Genomic DNA, 13,796 nt, shown 5'->3' with positions numbered 1-13,796 from the left:
TTTGCTTCTACTCTGAGGTCTTTGCCTCTTAACTTTATGTTGATAATAATTATAATAATTGAGCCTGATGTCAAAAGTTTCTCTTTAACAGGGGCTACCCAATACACGGGTTTAAATCCAACTACCCGTTTTTGCAAGTCTTAAGTAGTGCTGAATTCCCCCGCCATCTCTAAGGGCTTGCACCAGAGATTATGCACCTTATATTTTCTGCCTGTGACCACTCGCTGCTCTGCCGTCAACTCCCACCTACCGCTGCGAGTTTCTCAGCTTTTCCACCTAGGTTCTCCTCACTTAACTAGTTGGCACCTCCACTGGGTTGAGACAGCGTCCGCGGCAAGCCCTCAGCTGCTCGGCACTACAATCAGACACACAAGACAAAACAACCCACTGAGAACAACACACAGTACAGTCAGTTCCTGCATGTGCACATGTTTGATGCAAGCACAGAACTGCCTCATTGCCCTGGAGCTTGCTTACAGAAAAATTCACTTTGCTGGGGACTTCCCCAAAATAATGCTTTACTATTGGCTACACATACTATTCTTACACCTAGCGAGTTGATAACCCTCTGAATTGGACAGGTTGGCACCCGCCTCGTACTCGCCTTTAAGGATCGTCCCTTTGGGTTGTTGTCCTCTGATTCTGGTGACTTGCCTGCCATGATTGCACTCACACTGGGCGAGAGTGAGTTGGTCATGATGTCGTCCGCCATTACAGTAGTTCTTTGGCCGGCGCCCACTCGCTGACCAAGTAAGTGGTGCTCTGTCTCACTGACTCCACTAGCTCATTAGGCTGGCTCGACTGAATCAGTGGCCAGTGGATGCAAGTCCACACTGGCAGCTCCACAGGCTACACCACCTCCTGCACTCACTTGACGAGTGGGCCAGGGATCCCGACCAAAGCCTTCTGCAGGGGTTGATTGCGGTATCCCCTAGCCTGCTGTTCTTCGTTGGAGTGGCTCTCTGACCTCTGGCTCGATGGCTGCTTACACCCACCAGCCTGATGAAGTCAGAGTGGTTCGTCTCAATTCGTGCACACCCGTGGCAACTGTCGCACGTGGGATGCCTTACAGTAAACAATGTTTTCAACAATTTACCACTAACGTCACTTCACAAACTATGCTGGACTGCCTCAGGGGAGGGTTTTAAAGTAACGGGCATACACCCCATTACAGTTATAACATACAATATTTTCCACATTTATGTGTGCATGTGTGTGTAGTTTGCCTCCTCTTTGCCATTTTTATATAAATTATGAAATGTTTTCTGTGGGAAGCATTTAGGGGATTTATCAATCTACTTCCAGATGAAGGATGTTATCTATGTACAGGCATGATTGAACATATTAGCAGAGTAAATTAAAAATACTTTTGTGTTACTGAAGTAACATTTATTCCTTGTTAAGAAATGTTTTAAGTTGAAAATAAGCAAAGTATTTTTAGAGGAAGGTATTGTTACTAGGTAATACCATTAAGTATGTTTGTTGTCCTGCATGATAATAGACGTGGTATGTACTAAATGTTGTGTCAGACAATTCTTGCACAAAAATATGTATTTGTCTGTTTTTTTTTTTTTTTCAGGTGCAATTTGGAAGAAAATTGTTTCAACTTTTACAGGAACAAACTATCACCATAAACAGGTACTGTTGGTATAACTGAGGCTCTTTGAAAGTTTCTTGCAAATATCTTAAAATCTGATATGAGCAATTTTTGTGTGCGCATGCATGCGGGGGTGTGTGTTTTTGTGTGTGCCTGTCTGTCTGGTCTGTCTGTCTGTCTGTCTGTCTGTCTGTCTGTCTGTCTGTCTGTCTGTCTGTCTGTCTGTCTGTCTGTCTGTCTGTCTGTCTGTCTGTGGTCTGGTATGGTCTGTCCTGTCTGTCTGTGTCGTGTCTAAAAAAATTTCTTGTAAACTGCAAGTAATCCCTCTACCTAGGTCACAATTTCTGGATTAGGTTTCTTTGTAGCAGTTATTGCTAAGGCAAATTCATGAGTGCAGCCAGTGTATAATTTGTTTGAGGCTTACTTTTATTTTGAAGGTCTTGTCACTTCAGTCCCTGTGTAAATCATGCAATGTAAAATCCTACCTTTACATGATAACTTGATCTTTAATTGTTCTAGACCACTAATTTAAGAAACAAGGTTTCTCAGCTTTGAAGTCAAAGATAACTTGGGATAGAAGCTACCTATTGAAAACTCATAATGTCCTGTTCACCAGGCTGTGTTTAGGTGACGGCCACTTTTTTTCCCAACATATTTAATGAATTATGGTATTAAAATTTTCTTTTAGGTTAGTTTAGTTTGTCTATTTTATTTAATTGTATGTATAAACAAGTTTTTATTTCATAATATGCCTAAGCTTAACTTAGGTATATAACTTACAAACAAATCATTTTCATAATTTTTTGCACAAGCTGACTGTCTTTATTTACATAATTTTTTAGTGTTTGAAAGTTGTAACTGTAAAAAATTTTTTGCTGTTGATTACTATAGAATGAAATGCTAAATGAGAAAAAGGTATTATTTTTAAGGGATTCAAGTTTCTTAATGAACTTCCAGACTAATGCTAAAACGGTGGTAACTAGAGAATACAAATTGTTAAAATACACTTTTATCATCAGAAAAAAAGTGATGTCGGGATTGTTGAGTGATCACATCTCTCATCTCCCGCTAAAATGATCTTTATTTCCAGCGAGCGTGGTCAAACCTACATTTTTTACAAACAGGAATCACGGCCATGGGCCAGTGAGTTTTTTTTTAATGTTAGCTCTTTAGATATTTGGAATGTTTTGTACTTCATGAGTTGGATTTGGTTAATATATACCAGCTACAAATCATTTTGACATATTTTCAGGGGCATTAATTGGCCTTGCAGTTTTGCCTGGAGTTTCATGTTGTACAAGGCATCTAAGAGCTATTCATTTCATCAACATTTTTACTTGTTCATAGTTTGTTTTGTAACTTATGTTAATAAGATTTAATATATTTCAAACATGGAACATTTGAAGACAGAAAGTAATTTTTTGACATTTGTTCTTTCTTTTTAACATTTGCATTTTCAGAATGTTCCGAGAGAATCGCACTTACCGGGTCAACCTCTGGATACTCTGCAGCACTCAGATTCTCATCCTTCACGTGTGCCTACACCACCATATCAGCCTTCATTCAGGCCAACATCTTCACGTCAGTCCTCACGCACACCTACACCTTTACGTTGGCCGTCTACATCGACTTTGCAGTCTCCCACTTCGGCTTCACCTGCGTACTTCCGTTCATCAACACCTGTACCTTCCGTTGCCAGCTCTTCTGTGTCTACAATACTTGAGCAATCAAGTTTTCATTCAGATACCTCTGACAGGTATTGTGCCAGTTATTATTGTTGGTTTTATGTGTTTTGCCGAAATAAAAATAGTTTAAAATGTAATGAAGCATGAATAATAATGTTAGATGATACTTGATCATTATTAAAAAAAAACTACTGGTAAAGCTGTAAAAGGGCAAAGGTCATTTACTACAGTGTTTATAGTTTTCTGTTTTAAGGAGGCATTAATATAATTCTGGATACCATTTTTCTGACGAAGTGCCCTACTGGTGTTGATAATAAACTTTACCTATGTAGTAATATATGATTTCAAATTAGTATTTTTATGTTATTTGGGCATATACATCTAACTAAAACAAAATTATTTTGTCACCTAAGTTCAGATTTTGATAAAATTTTGGTAAGATCAATGCTCCCATAAAGGTAAGTAAATACCTAAAATATTATATATCAATATGTATTGAAGTGCAATCTTGTGAAATTGGAACAAGGGTTTATGTAATTACACAACCCTTGAAGTAATGTCCGAATTGGTTCCAGGAAAACAAATTGCAAATCAAAAAGGTTTTTTCCATAAGTGTGTACGGGTGTACGTCATTTGACCTAAAAGTCATATCTCCTAAACGTCACTTGACCTAAAATTTTAAAATAATCCTTCAGTCATTTGACCTAAAAGTCATTTGACCTAAAAGTCATTTGACCTAAAAGTCATTTGCCCTAAAAGTCATATCTCCTAAACGTCACTTGACCTAAAAGTCACTTGGCCTAAAAGTCAGTTGCCCTAAAAGTCATTTGACCTAAAAGTCATTTGCCCTAAAAGTCATATCTCCTAAACGTCACTTGACCTAAAAGTCATATCTCCTAAACGTCACTTGACCTAAAAGTCACTTGGCCTAAACGTCAGTTGCCCTAAAAGTCATATCTCCTAAACGTCACTTGACCTAAAAGTCACTTGGCCTAAAAGTCAGTTGCCCTAAAAGTCATTTGACCTAAAAGTCATTTGCCCTAAAAGTCATATCTCCTAAACGTCACTTGGCCTAAAAGTAATTATTATTTTTTTTTGTTATCTTCTCTTCTCTGTGTTTGCACTTCGGGCGTCATCGTGTTTCTTGAAGTGCTTAGTTATTCGAGTCAATCATAGAGTGCAGCAGAGACATTTTTTGAGGCCACGACGTTCCTAAAAACATCTGCGTAAAGATTTTTCCTTCAGCAGACATGAGTAATGGCATCATATCATTTAAATATCTTACAACAGTTCTAAGGAAATTGAATTTTAAAATCATAAATCATATAACTTAATTACAAATTGGATACATTTTTTCTCGTGTACCTAGCTGAATGAAAATATCTTCAGTGAAATGGCGATGCCAATGTTTCTCATATCACATAATATTGACGACGATTAAGAGCTGCTCTATAACTGTAGTCTGTCTCATTTTTTTACATTCATACCACTTTCTTTAGATATTCTAATGAAATTGTAACGGAAATTAATTTGAAGAACTATAACATAAAATACCTTTATTTTTATCTTACTAAAGAAATGTGAGAGAGCCATTTGGAAATAGTAAATAGAGAATGGTATCGACCACATAAAAATGATCTACTGTTTTCAGCGTTTCCAGTGGTAGGTAGCATCGCGAACTAACTTTTGTAGCGTTAGCAAGAATATCGTATTTATGTAGCTACACACTAAACATTATTTGTTTAATGTCCAGCATTCGAGAAGAACAGAGGTCGCAATAATAAAGTGTCTCTGAAAATGTCTCATTATGATTTTTGCTCGCATAAGGACGCCTTAAAAAGATGAGTTTATCTTTCCATATTTCGTACTCTTCTTGTATTGAACTTTATTAATCAAATAAAGTCCAATATTTTCTGCTATGTCCAATATCACAATAACAAAAAAAAAATTCTTTCCATGAATTTATGTATTATGTATGTACTAAAAAAATGCATATATATTCTGCTTTGAATAGGGCTTTGTAAATAATTTTGATGAAAACACGTTTTTTTTTAGATGAAAAGTAACATAACGGCTTTGCTAGTCTGTAAATCAACACTTTTATTAGAAAAATCTACAGAAAATCACAGTGTTTGATTCTGTTTTTTTGTCTATTCTATAATTAGTAAATGTCAACTCCCTATTTTCCCCGAACGCAAATTTTGAGAAAAACAAGCTTTTAAATATTTTTCTATTAAATGTTTAATTTATTTAAATTATATTATTTTTGTTACAACTGCTGAGTAAAGTTTGCGAAGTAAGTATACGCCTGTGTTAACCATTAATATTAACGGCAAGGAGCGACAATGAAGTTGGTAGGTTTACACTTCACTGGATGGTCGGTTGTGTTGGATACTGCGCAGCAGTATTGCATTACTCTGCCGCAGTTTTTAGTTACCAAGAAACAAATCAAGAAAAAATATTTTTTTTTTTTACATTTTTTAATCAGATTTATTAATTGCGGCCCTTGGTCTTGCCATTACCGCAGATAGTCGGGGGTTGACTTTACTGAAAATAGATCATAGAATTAATATTTGAGTTACAATTCTTCAATATGATAAATAATATTTTACCCTAAAATGGTTTACGAACTGGAAGCCGAAAAGTGGAAAACCGATTTGGCTCATCTTCGAACCTGACCGAGATATGGACCCAAACAGTTTGTATACGAAATTTCATTTTGATCCGCTCTTAAATACGCCTGCAACCTTGCGGACAAATTTCGTTATATCACACATATGTGTGTATATGTGTGTATATATGTGTGTGCATATATATATATATATAAACTTTTCAACGGGGGGTATTTTTGGGGTTTTGGGACAATGATCGAAGGAAATTTGGTGAAATTTCCTTAAAGTCGTGACTCGCGGAACTCCGCAATAGGTAGATTATAAAAGAAATTGCAACAAGATTATACACTAACTTATTGTTATGACCAGATTTACTGCAGCACTGTTATTTTCTTTGTAAAATTTATTATTTTCCGTTTTATGTTACTATCCCATAGGCGACTAGGGGTAATAAAACTAAACAGCATACTTTTTAATATACCTTACACTAATTCATTGCTGGCTTTAAAATATTTACTAAGTTTCTCATAAGACTTTCCATAAAGAAAGCGAATACGAAATATGAACTACTGGTTGTACAAAAACATTGGAAATGCAAGATGACGAGCATTATTCCTCCTTTCGAGGACTAGCCTTCGTACCAGAAAATTGAGCTGCATATGTTATAAATCCGTCCTTTTATTAGAAACTATAAACCTGCCCCTAATGTGTTTATTAACAAATCACTTTAACTAACGAGTGTATTTTAGTTTCAAGACATTACGTTTATTAAAAACAAGATTTAGCAACCTCTTTAAATATCTAAAAAAAAATACTTCTTTTTAGGCTGATGTTACTAAAAACCCACGTATTGATTCAGATGTACGTATATCTAATGGAAACCTTCATTGAACTCTATGTACGCACTGTCAGCAATAAAACTAGTTTGTCTTCTCTGCTATTGCTTCTAAAAAAAAATCGTATTACAAAAACATACGTTTGTCAGGACTCCGCGCGTAGAGACGATACTTGTCACTTCCGTGCTCCCATGCCAAAAGTACTGTGCAAATAACTTGAAGTAGATGTCACCAAATTGGTCACCAAACTGGTCACCTCGGAGCTTTCAGTTACATGCAACTTTTGTTTGTAATGCAATTTAATTTTCCCAACATGCATTATCATTTCGTTTGAGATCATAATCGAATTGCCAAATACTTTATTTTTGTTTATTCGAAAACAAAAACTTCATGATTTTTTTTTAAGATATGTTATATTGTAAATTCAATTTGTATAAATGTGTACAGACAATTTTTCGATTTGTTATGTTAAGCTTGTGTTTCAAAAATTGATTTAATAATAAGAATAAAACTAGTAATGGCCTTGATGTGAATAAGAAATAATTAGTTTCAACTTCCTCTTGCAAAACACACTTTCCTTGATAGTAACCGTAATTACGTTATCTGAACATTTAGTTCCACGCTAAAATCAAACTCAAAAGTTGGCGCCAATGGCACGAAGGTAAGTGTTGGAATAGGGTGAAACATTTAGAAGGCCCGAGGAATGTAAAAAGGGGGGGGGGGGGGGGGGGGCAGTTTGAGAAAAAGAGACTTGTATATGTGTTATTTAAGGGTTTGTTGTGCAATAGCAGTATGCATTTTAGATTTTTGTCATATTTGTTTTTACATGGTATTTATTGAAAATTATAAGGTAAGCGGCTACAGTAACGCAATGGCTAACATAACGCCAGTGCAACTGTGCTAATTATTGTATGACGTCGAACAACCTTGACATAGATTAATTAAATTTTAATTAATTAATCTTTAGAGAAATTAATTTCAAATCTTAATATACGGTTCAACATTTAAATTAAATTTCCAAAACTAAAGTTTAACAGTTTTTATTAAATTACAATAATAATGTTTAAAGGGTGAACAAAGACTTCAGAGCCAGTGAGATGTGGCATGTGAGATTCTCGAGAAAACCTGCCGACCTGGAGCAGTCCAACATGTAAAACTTGACACTAAGAAATGCTATCTCAGCTTTTCAAGCAATGGGGATTCATTTTTTTTAAACCTAGACGTTACCTCACCAACTTCGTTCGCCTCAAAACAATTCTAAGCCCCCAACTTTCTTTCGCCATCAGCCCTCTTAATGACAGCAAATATTATCAAAATATCTTTATCTGAAAACTATAGAAGCAGGTTTTATAACTGATTAAATTTTGTAAATTGTAAACATGCATGAATGTAACATTAAATTATTTTTAAGTACGTGGGTTTTTGTATCCATATGGATGCAATAAAGCCATTTCATTCTTTACGCGCTAACTGATGTTTTTAACGAACATATAATTAATTAACAGTTATTTTAACACCTTAGTTGTATCAAATTATTTATGGACTTTACCTACATTTCTGACATAACATCTTGATATTTAAGACATTTTTTTTTAAAAGATAAATATTCTCTAAACTGGTGGCGTTATTGTATGTCATATACTGCAGGGACCACGAAAGTAGCGAGCTGGTCCAAGGCTGGATCCTATGGTCCTAGCAGCAGGCATTGCTCGGCATGGATCGGCATAACGAAGCGGCGGCGGGGAAGCACGCCTAACTCGGCACGGCCCGGTTATAAATATAAGGCTTTCTAAAAATATACGGCTTAGTAAAAAAAGCCGAAAAGAGGCGATACGGAAATATTAAAAACATAAAAGTAGCACTAGATCTCACTAAGTCAAAGAATAAACACCAGCTCTTACAAAGGCTGAGACAAACACGATGTAGCACTGTCACTATCAATATTTTAATCACTGCTGTCCCTAACACTATACATGATTGCAATAAACTACCCAGTCGTCCGGTGTTACCGAGTTAACAGCATCCAGTATGTGCATCTGAAGTGTTGGCGCGGAGAACTCTCCCACAGTCCCACGGTACCTATTACATTCCCGAATGCACCTCTTTATCTTTGCCCACGCCAGCTCAATAGCGATTAACCCACACATGTATGGTGGGAGTCGAATAACACGATATCCTACATTTTTTTTAGGTGATCAACCCGAAAAATTTTCTCATTTGGTTTGTGTTTTTCTACTAGTTCCATAAACATACATTTTAGGCATTTTTTCGTTACACACTTCACCTTTGCGTTTGAGCCATGTAATAATTTTTCTTTTAACTATATTTCGAAGGAGGCTTATCGTCTTGTTTGGAGTGGTATGGCGTATTATCCATCACAACAACAGAATATGGCGACAAGTTTGGTATAACACGTTCAGACAGCCATTTTTCAAAATTAGTAGCATTCATTTCCCCGTGATAATCTCCGACCTAGTCTCTTGGTTGCATTTCCTTTCGTTATTCCGGTTACGTGATTTTTGCGTTGCCAGCATTTATGGAATATGATATTAACGTCCACCCACGACTCATCAAGGTAAAACACTTCGTTACCTTCAGACCTACACTGTCTAATTTGTGCGAGGTACTTGGAGCGCCATGCCACTATATCAGCTCTTTCGATCAACAAACGCCGCCTGTCTTCGCATCGTTCCCAGACTCAATAATTTCTAGAGCGATAAAAGGCTTTAATGCCAACCCATTTTTTTATACTTTTATTTCGTGACCTGCACATAAAAAATACGTTGTAGCAAACAGAATCAACAATAATAAATAATTATACGCATGTCTGCTCCATTTTGTGCAACTAACATAACCAAAAATTAATACAATTTTTTTACATCACTGATGCATACTATTCATGTATGAAAAGCATGGCTTACCTCATTTTCCCTAGTGTTGTATGCCATTAATTAAGCATTGTAATTTGTTTATTCCGTATGCGCATGACTGTTGCTTTGCTTACATCTGTATAATTTGCAACACGTTCCGTTGCTTTGTGAATAGGAATCGAAAGGTATTTTTCACGAACTTCTTGACCACAGATTAAAATACTTTACTAATTATTTCCTCTCTTTGCTGTGAATCACTTTTCCTTCGGCTGCATGACTCGTCAAAAACTACCTGCCAATATTATAACGCAGGAACTCCCCACTGCAATACGCTCCCTTCCCCTTCCGCCCCTACTAGCCCTGTCGTCCTTCAACCTCTCTTTCCCCTACACCCCCGCGCAGACAGCTCGCAAGATTCCTGGTCCCTTCAGTACTTAAGTGTGTTAGGCCCAAAATTATTATAGCATATTATTTTGTCTTTATGTTGGCCTCATGCATACATGTTTCTGTGCAAAACCGATTTTCGCTATAACTTACAGTTTTCTCATAGCTGGCACTCAAAGTTAAAATATATGACATTTCTTGTAGACATTATTTCAGTGGCCGATGGATAAAATTAATTATTTTTTGATGTAATTAATTATTTTTTGGTATATTAAGAGTTCATTATGCATACTATTGAGTGGTGTATTAACAAAAAATTGGAAAATTATAAGTTATTTGTGTGCTTGAGCCAGAAGATTAGAAAATTTAAGTTTTTTCTAGAACAAAAAATATTAGTTTAAAACATATAAAAATACAATCATGAAATACCTATCTAAATATACTTTTATCTGAAATAACAAAAAAATGTGACTTTCAGTGTATCAAAGTTGTGAGCCTCTACGGAAGAAATGTATCCCCTGGAATTCCAAAATATATTGAATGCAACCCGCCATTGTAGTGGTGCCGCACTGTCTGGCTCATCTTTTCCTCTTCCCGGAAAGAACACGCGGACTTGGCCCGGCGTTGGGGAACACCACATAACTTAGAAAGTCACAACTTAGAACTGTCATAACTTAGAAAACCTGGAAAAATTCACGTAACTTAGAAACACACAATTTAGAAAGATCATAACTTAGAAACACACAACGCAGAATCACACAACTTAGAAACGTCACAACGTAGAACGTTATAACTTAGAACTATCACAAGTTAGAAACACACAACTAAGAACGATCATAACTTAGAAACACGTAACTTAGAAACACACAACACAGAACCACACAACTTAGAAACGTCATAACGTAGAAAGTCACAACTTAGAACTATCACAAGTTAAAAACACAAAACTTAGAACGATCATAACTTAGAAACACGTAACTTAGAAACACGCAACGCAGAACCACACAACTTAGAAACGTCATAACGTAGAAAGTCACAACTTAGAACTATCACAAGTTAGAAACACACAACTTAGAACGATCATAACTTAGAAACACGCAATGCAGAACCACACAACTTAGAAACGTCGTAACGTAGAAAGTCATAACTTAGAACTGTCAATACTTAGAAAATTCTAAGTTATGTGTTTCTAAGTTATGTGTTTCTAAGTTGTGTGTTTCTAAGTTATGACAGCACCCCCCGGCGTTGCCGAGTACCTGACCCGTCTGTGACAATCCTCTCTACCTGCTTCTAGACCAGCGGGCTTTCTTCCTTTCCCCACGGCAGTTTAAACAAGTTGTCAAGTGTCGTGGTCAGTGGTTTAATGCTTGAGGTTTAATATGTTGAATGTATTAGAGTAATTAAATGAATTTAACTTCTATACAATAGTTATTTTTGCTGTTTCTATGGCACCGTAAATACTAAATTCGGCAGACGTTATCTCAAAAGTAAAATGATTAAACGTTCCAAAGCAATGAAGAGGTACAGAGCTGAAATTGCCACGTCGCAGACCACAGTCTCGCTACACGACACTGAGGCTCTACCAAAATGTCAGGATTATAATTATCGACACTGCTAGTATAATGCCAGATAATTAACTAACATGTTTTTGATTCGTAAAAGTGAAAAAAAAAAACACATTAATAAATCCTTTGCCTCTCATTTAGTTATAGACGTGACGTTAATCTGAATCACAATCGAACATGAACATATTTGACGTAAGTTATATTCACGGAAATCTGATAATGTTCCTGGTTTATCCGTTATTAAGGATTTGTAAAATAGGACAAAATTCAACTACTCACTGTAAATGCGTGACCAGTTGAGAACATTGCTTGAAGTTATAAAAAAAAAGTAAATAAAATAAACTTGTAGCCCATCGTTCAATCGTAATTACGCCCCATGTTATTTAAACAATATAACATTGTTTGCGGCTATACAGCCAGGCTATAATTTATTTCAGGCTATTAACATTTCTTCAACTTGATTATAGTTGCCGAAAAAAGCTGGCGCGGTGCCATGTTAATGCGTTCCACTTGCATTCGGATGGACCTAAGGTTTATTTCTTGGTGTCCTGTTTGCTCATTGTACGCATGCGTGGCATCTCTCTTCCACTCGATTGGAACAACCATCGATTTGACTTTTCAATCATATTTTCGTCGTTTGAACTATTAATATTATGTAATTTAACAATCGTCCACCGATTTTCAGCACAATCGGTAGGGTTATTTAAAAGTAATGTTGAATATTCAAATACGTTTTGAACCAACAATGGTGTTTTACAGTTACACGTAATAATTCAAATTACACCCGGGATCTTTTGCACGATGTTTTAAAAAATATTGTAACACATTATAAATAAGTTTTGTGTATTTTGGATGCGTATCTGTTATAAAATCGTGTTATAAAAACGAAATAATATTATTCCCCTACCAGGAACTAATTTTTTATAAATATGAAACTATTATTTTTCAAGTATGGCTTCGTGGCCGTGCGATCAGCATCGCTAACTTTCAATCCAAAAGGTTGTCAGTTCGAATCCCGGCAGCAGCGAAGTTTTTTTTTACTTGTAAAAATAAATACGGCGCACGCAACATTTCAAAAGTAATAAATATATTTGAATTAATGAATGCAAATAAAAGTAAATTATTAATTAAATTGTACATTTCATTTCACTCCTTTGTATCCATACAAAATTATAATAATTCAATAAAAATGAATCTATTTTATTCATAAAAGTATGCAGAGGTAGATTTTATCATACAAAAGATAGAAAAATAAAAAAAATATCTTCCTCAAAGAATATAATATTTTTAATGCCTAACTGGTTTGGTTGCAAAAACCTATTACGGCTCAGTCTCAGGCCGAATATGATATTTCCTTTTCTTCTGGATCAATCATTTCATCAATGTTTTGTTATGACGTTGTCACGTTAAACTATCGTCCGTAAACCGACTTTACAGACAACCAATTTTTCTATAGGTCACCAGACACCTGTATTTTCCGCATTTTGTTCCATGAGTAAAGTGACATGAGTTAGTCTGGGATAAATAATCTGGTCGGTATCGTATATATCACGTACGTCTTCCACCCCTATACAGTACATGTTAGGTATATATTTTATCTATGTATCGACTGTGAAAAGTAATAATAACGTAAAATATATTATTTCAATTTAATTTTCAGTGATGCAGATGAATTTGTTATTATACCAGTTTCCCCCACTACCAGTGGTATTGACACTACAGATGAAGACGACGATGATAATTTTAATAATGGGAATGGGGTGGATTTGAGATAAAGAACTGGATAATCCACCTCTCACCGTTGAATATCATCCATATCCATTGCAAATCAGCGAAGTGGTCCCTGGACGTCGCATTGTGAATCCATCATTTTTGCTCCCGCATATTGAAACACCTTACAGTATGTACAACAGGTGGAATGAAAATACAGAATGAGATTCGTACAGGGCTTCTCTGTATGTGGGCGTATGAATGTGAAAAATGTGGCGCTGAAGAAAATGTCACAACAGATGAAAAAATTGTACTCAATTGTGAAATTAACGCTGCGTTAGTATGGGTAGCTGTGGCCACTGGAATAGGTCACTCACAAGTAGAGGAGCTTAAGGTAGTTCTGAATGTACCCACAATGATGTCAAAAGTGTTTATAAAAGAAGAGAAGAGAATTGAAAAGATAAAATAAAATAATATTTTATAATAATTTATGGTGAGGATATGTTAATATTTTGTTTATGGGTGTGTATATATAAT

At 35.7% G+C, this 13,796-nt stretch overlaps 1 protein-coding gene across 2 annotated transcripts in view; it reads left to right on the top strand.

Moving 5' to 3' along the window:
* LOC134529230 (protein brambleberry-like) overlaps nucleotides 1–13,796 on the top strand; it is a 125,658-nt gene that overhangs the window by 60,539 nt on the left and 51,323 nt on the right. For both annotated transcript variants that reach the window (XM_063363109.1, XM_063363110.1), the window contains 2 exons: nucleotides 1,580–1,638; nucleotides 3,058–3,353. In XM_063363109.1, coding sequence (XP_063219179.1) covers nucleotides 1,580–1,638; nucleotides 3,058–3,353 — 355 coding nt within the window. The remainder of the gene's footprint in view (nucleotides 1–1,579; nucleotides 1,639–3,057; nucleotides 3,354–13,796) is intronic.

The sequence above is a fragment of the Bacillus rossius genome, chromosome 2, assembly GCF_032445375.1.
Source record: "Bacillus rossius redtenbacheri isolate Brsri chromosome 2, Brsri_v3, whole genome shotgun sequence".
Classification (NCBI taxonomy): domain Eukaryota; kingdom Metazoa; phylum Arthropoda; class Insecta; order Phasmatodea; family Bacillidae; genus Bacillus; species Bacillus rossius.
Note: the sequence above shows the minus strand (reverse complement) of the source record. Positions and strands in the feature narration are given on the sequence as shown.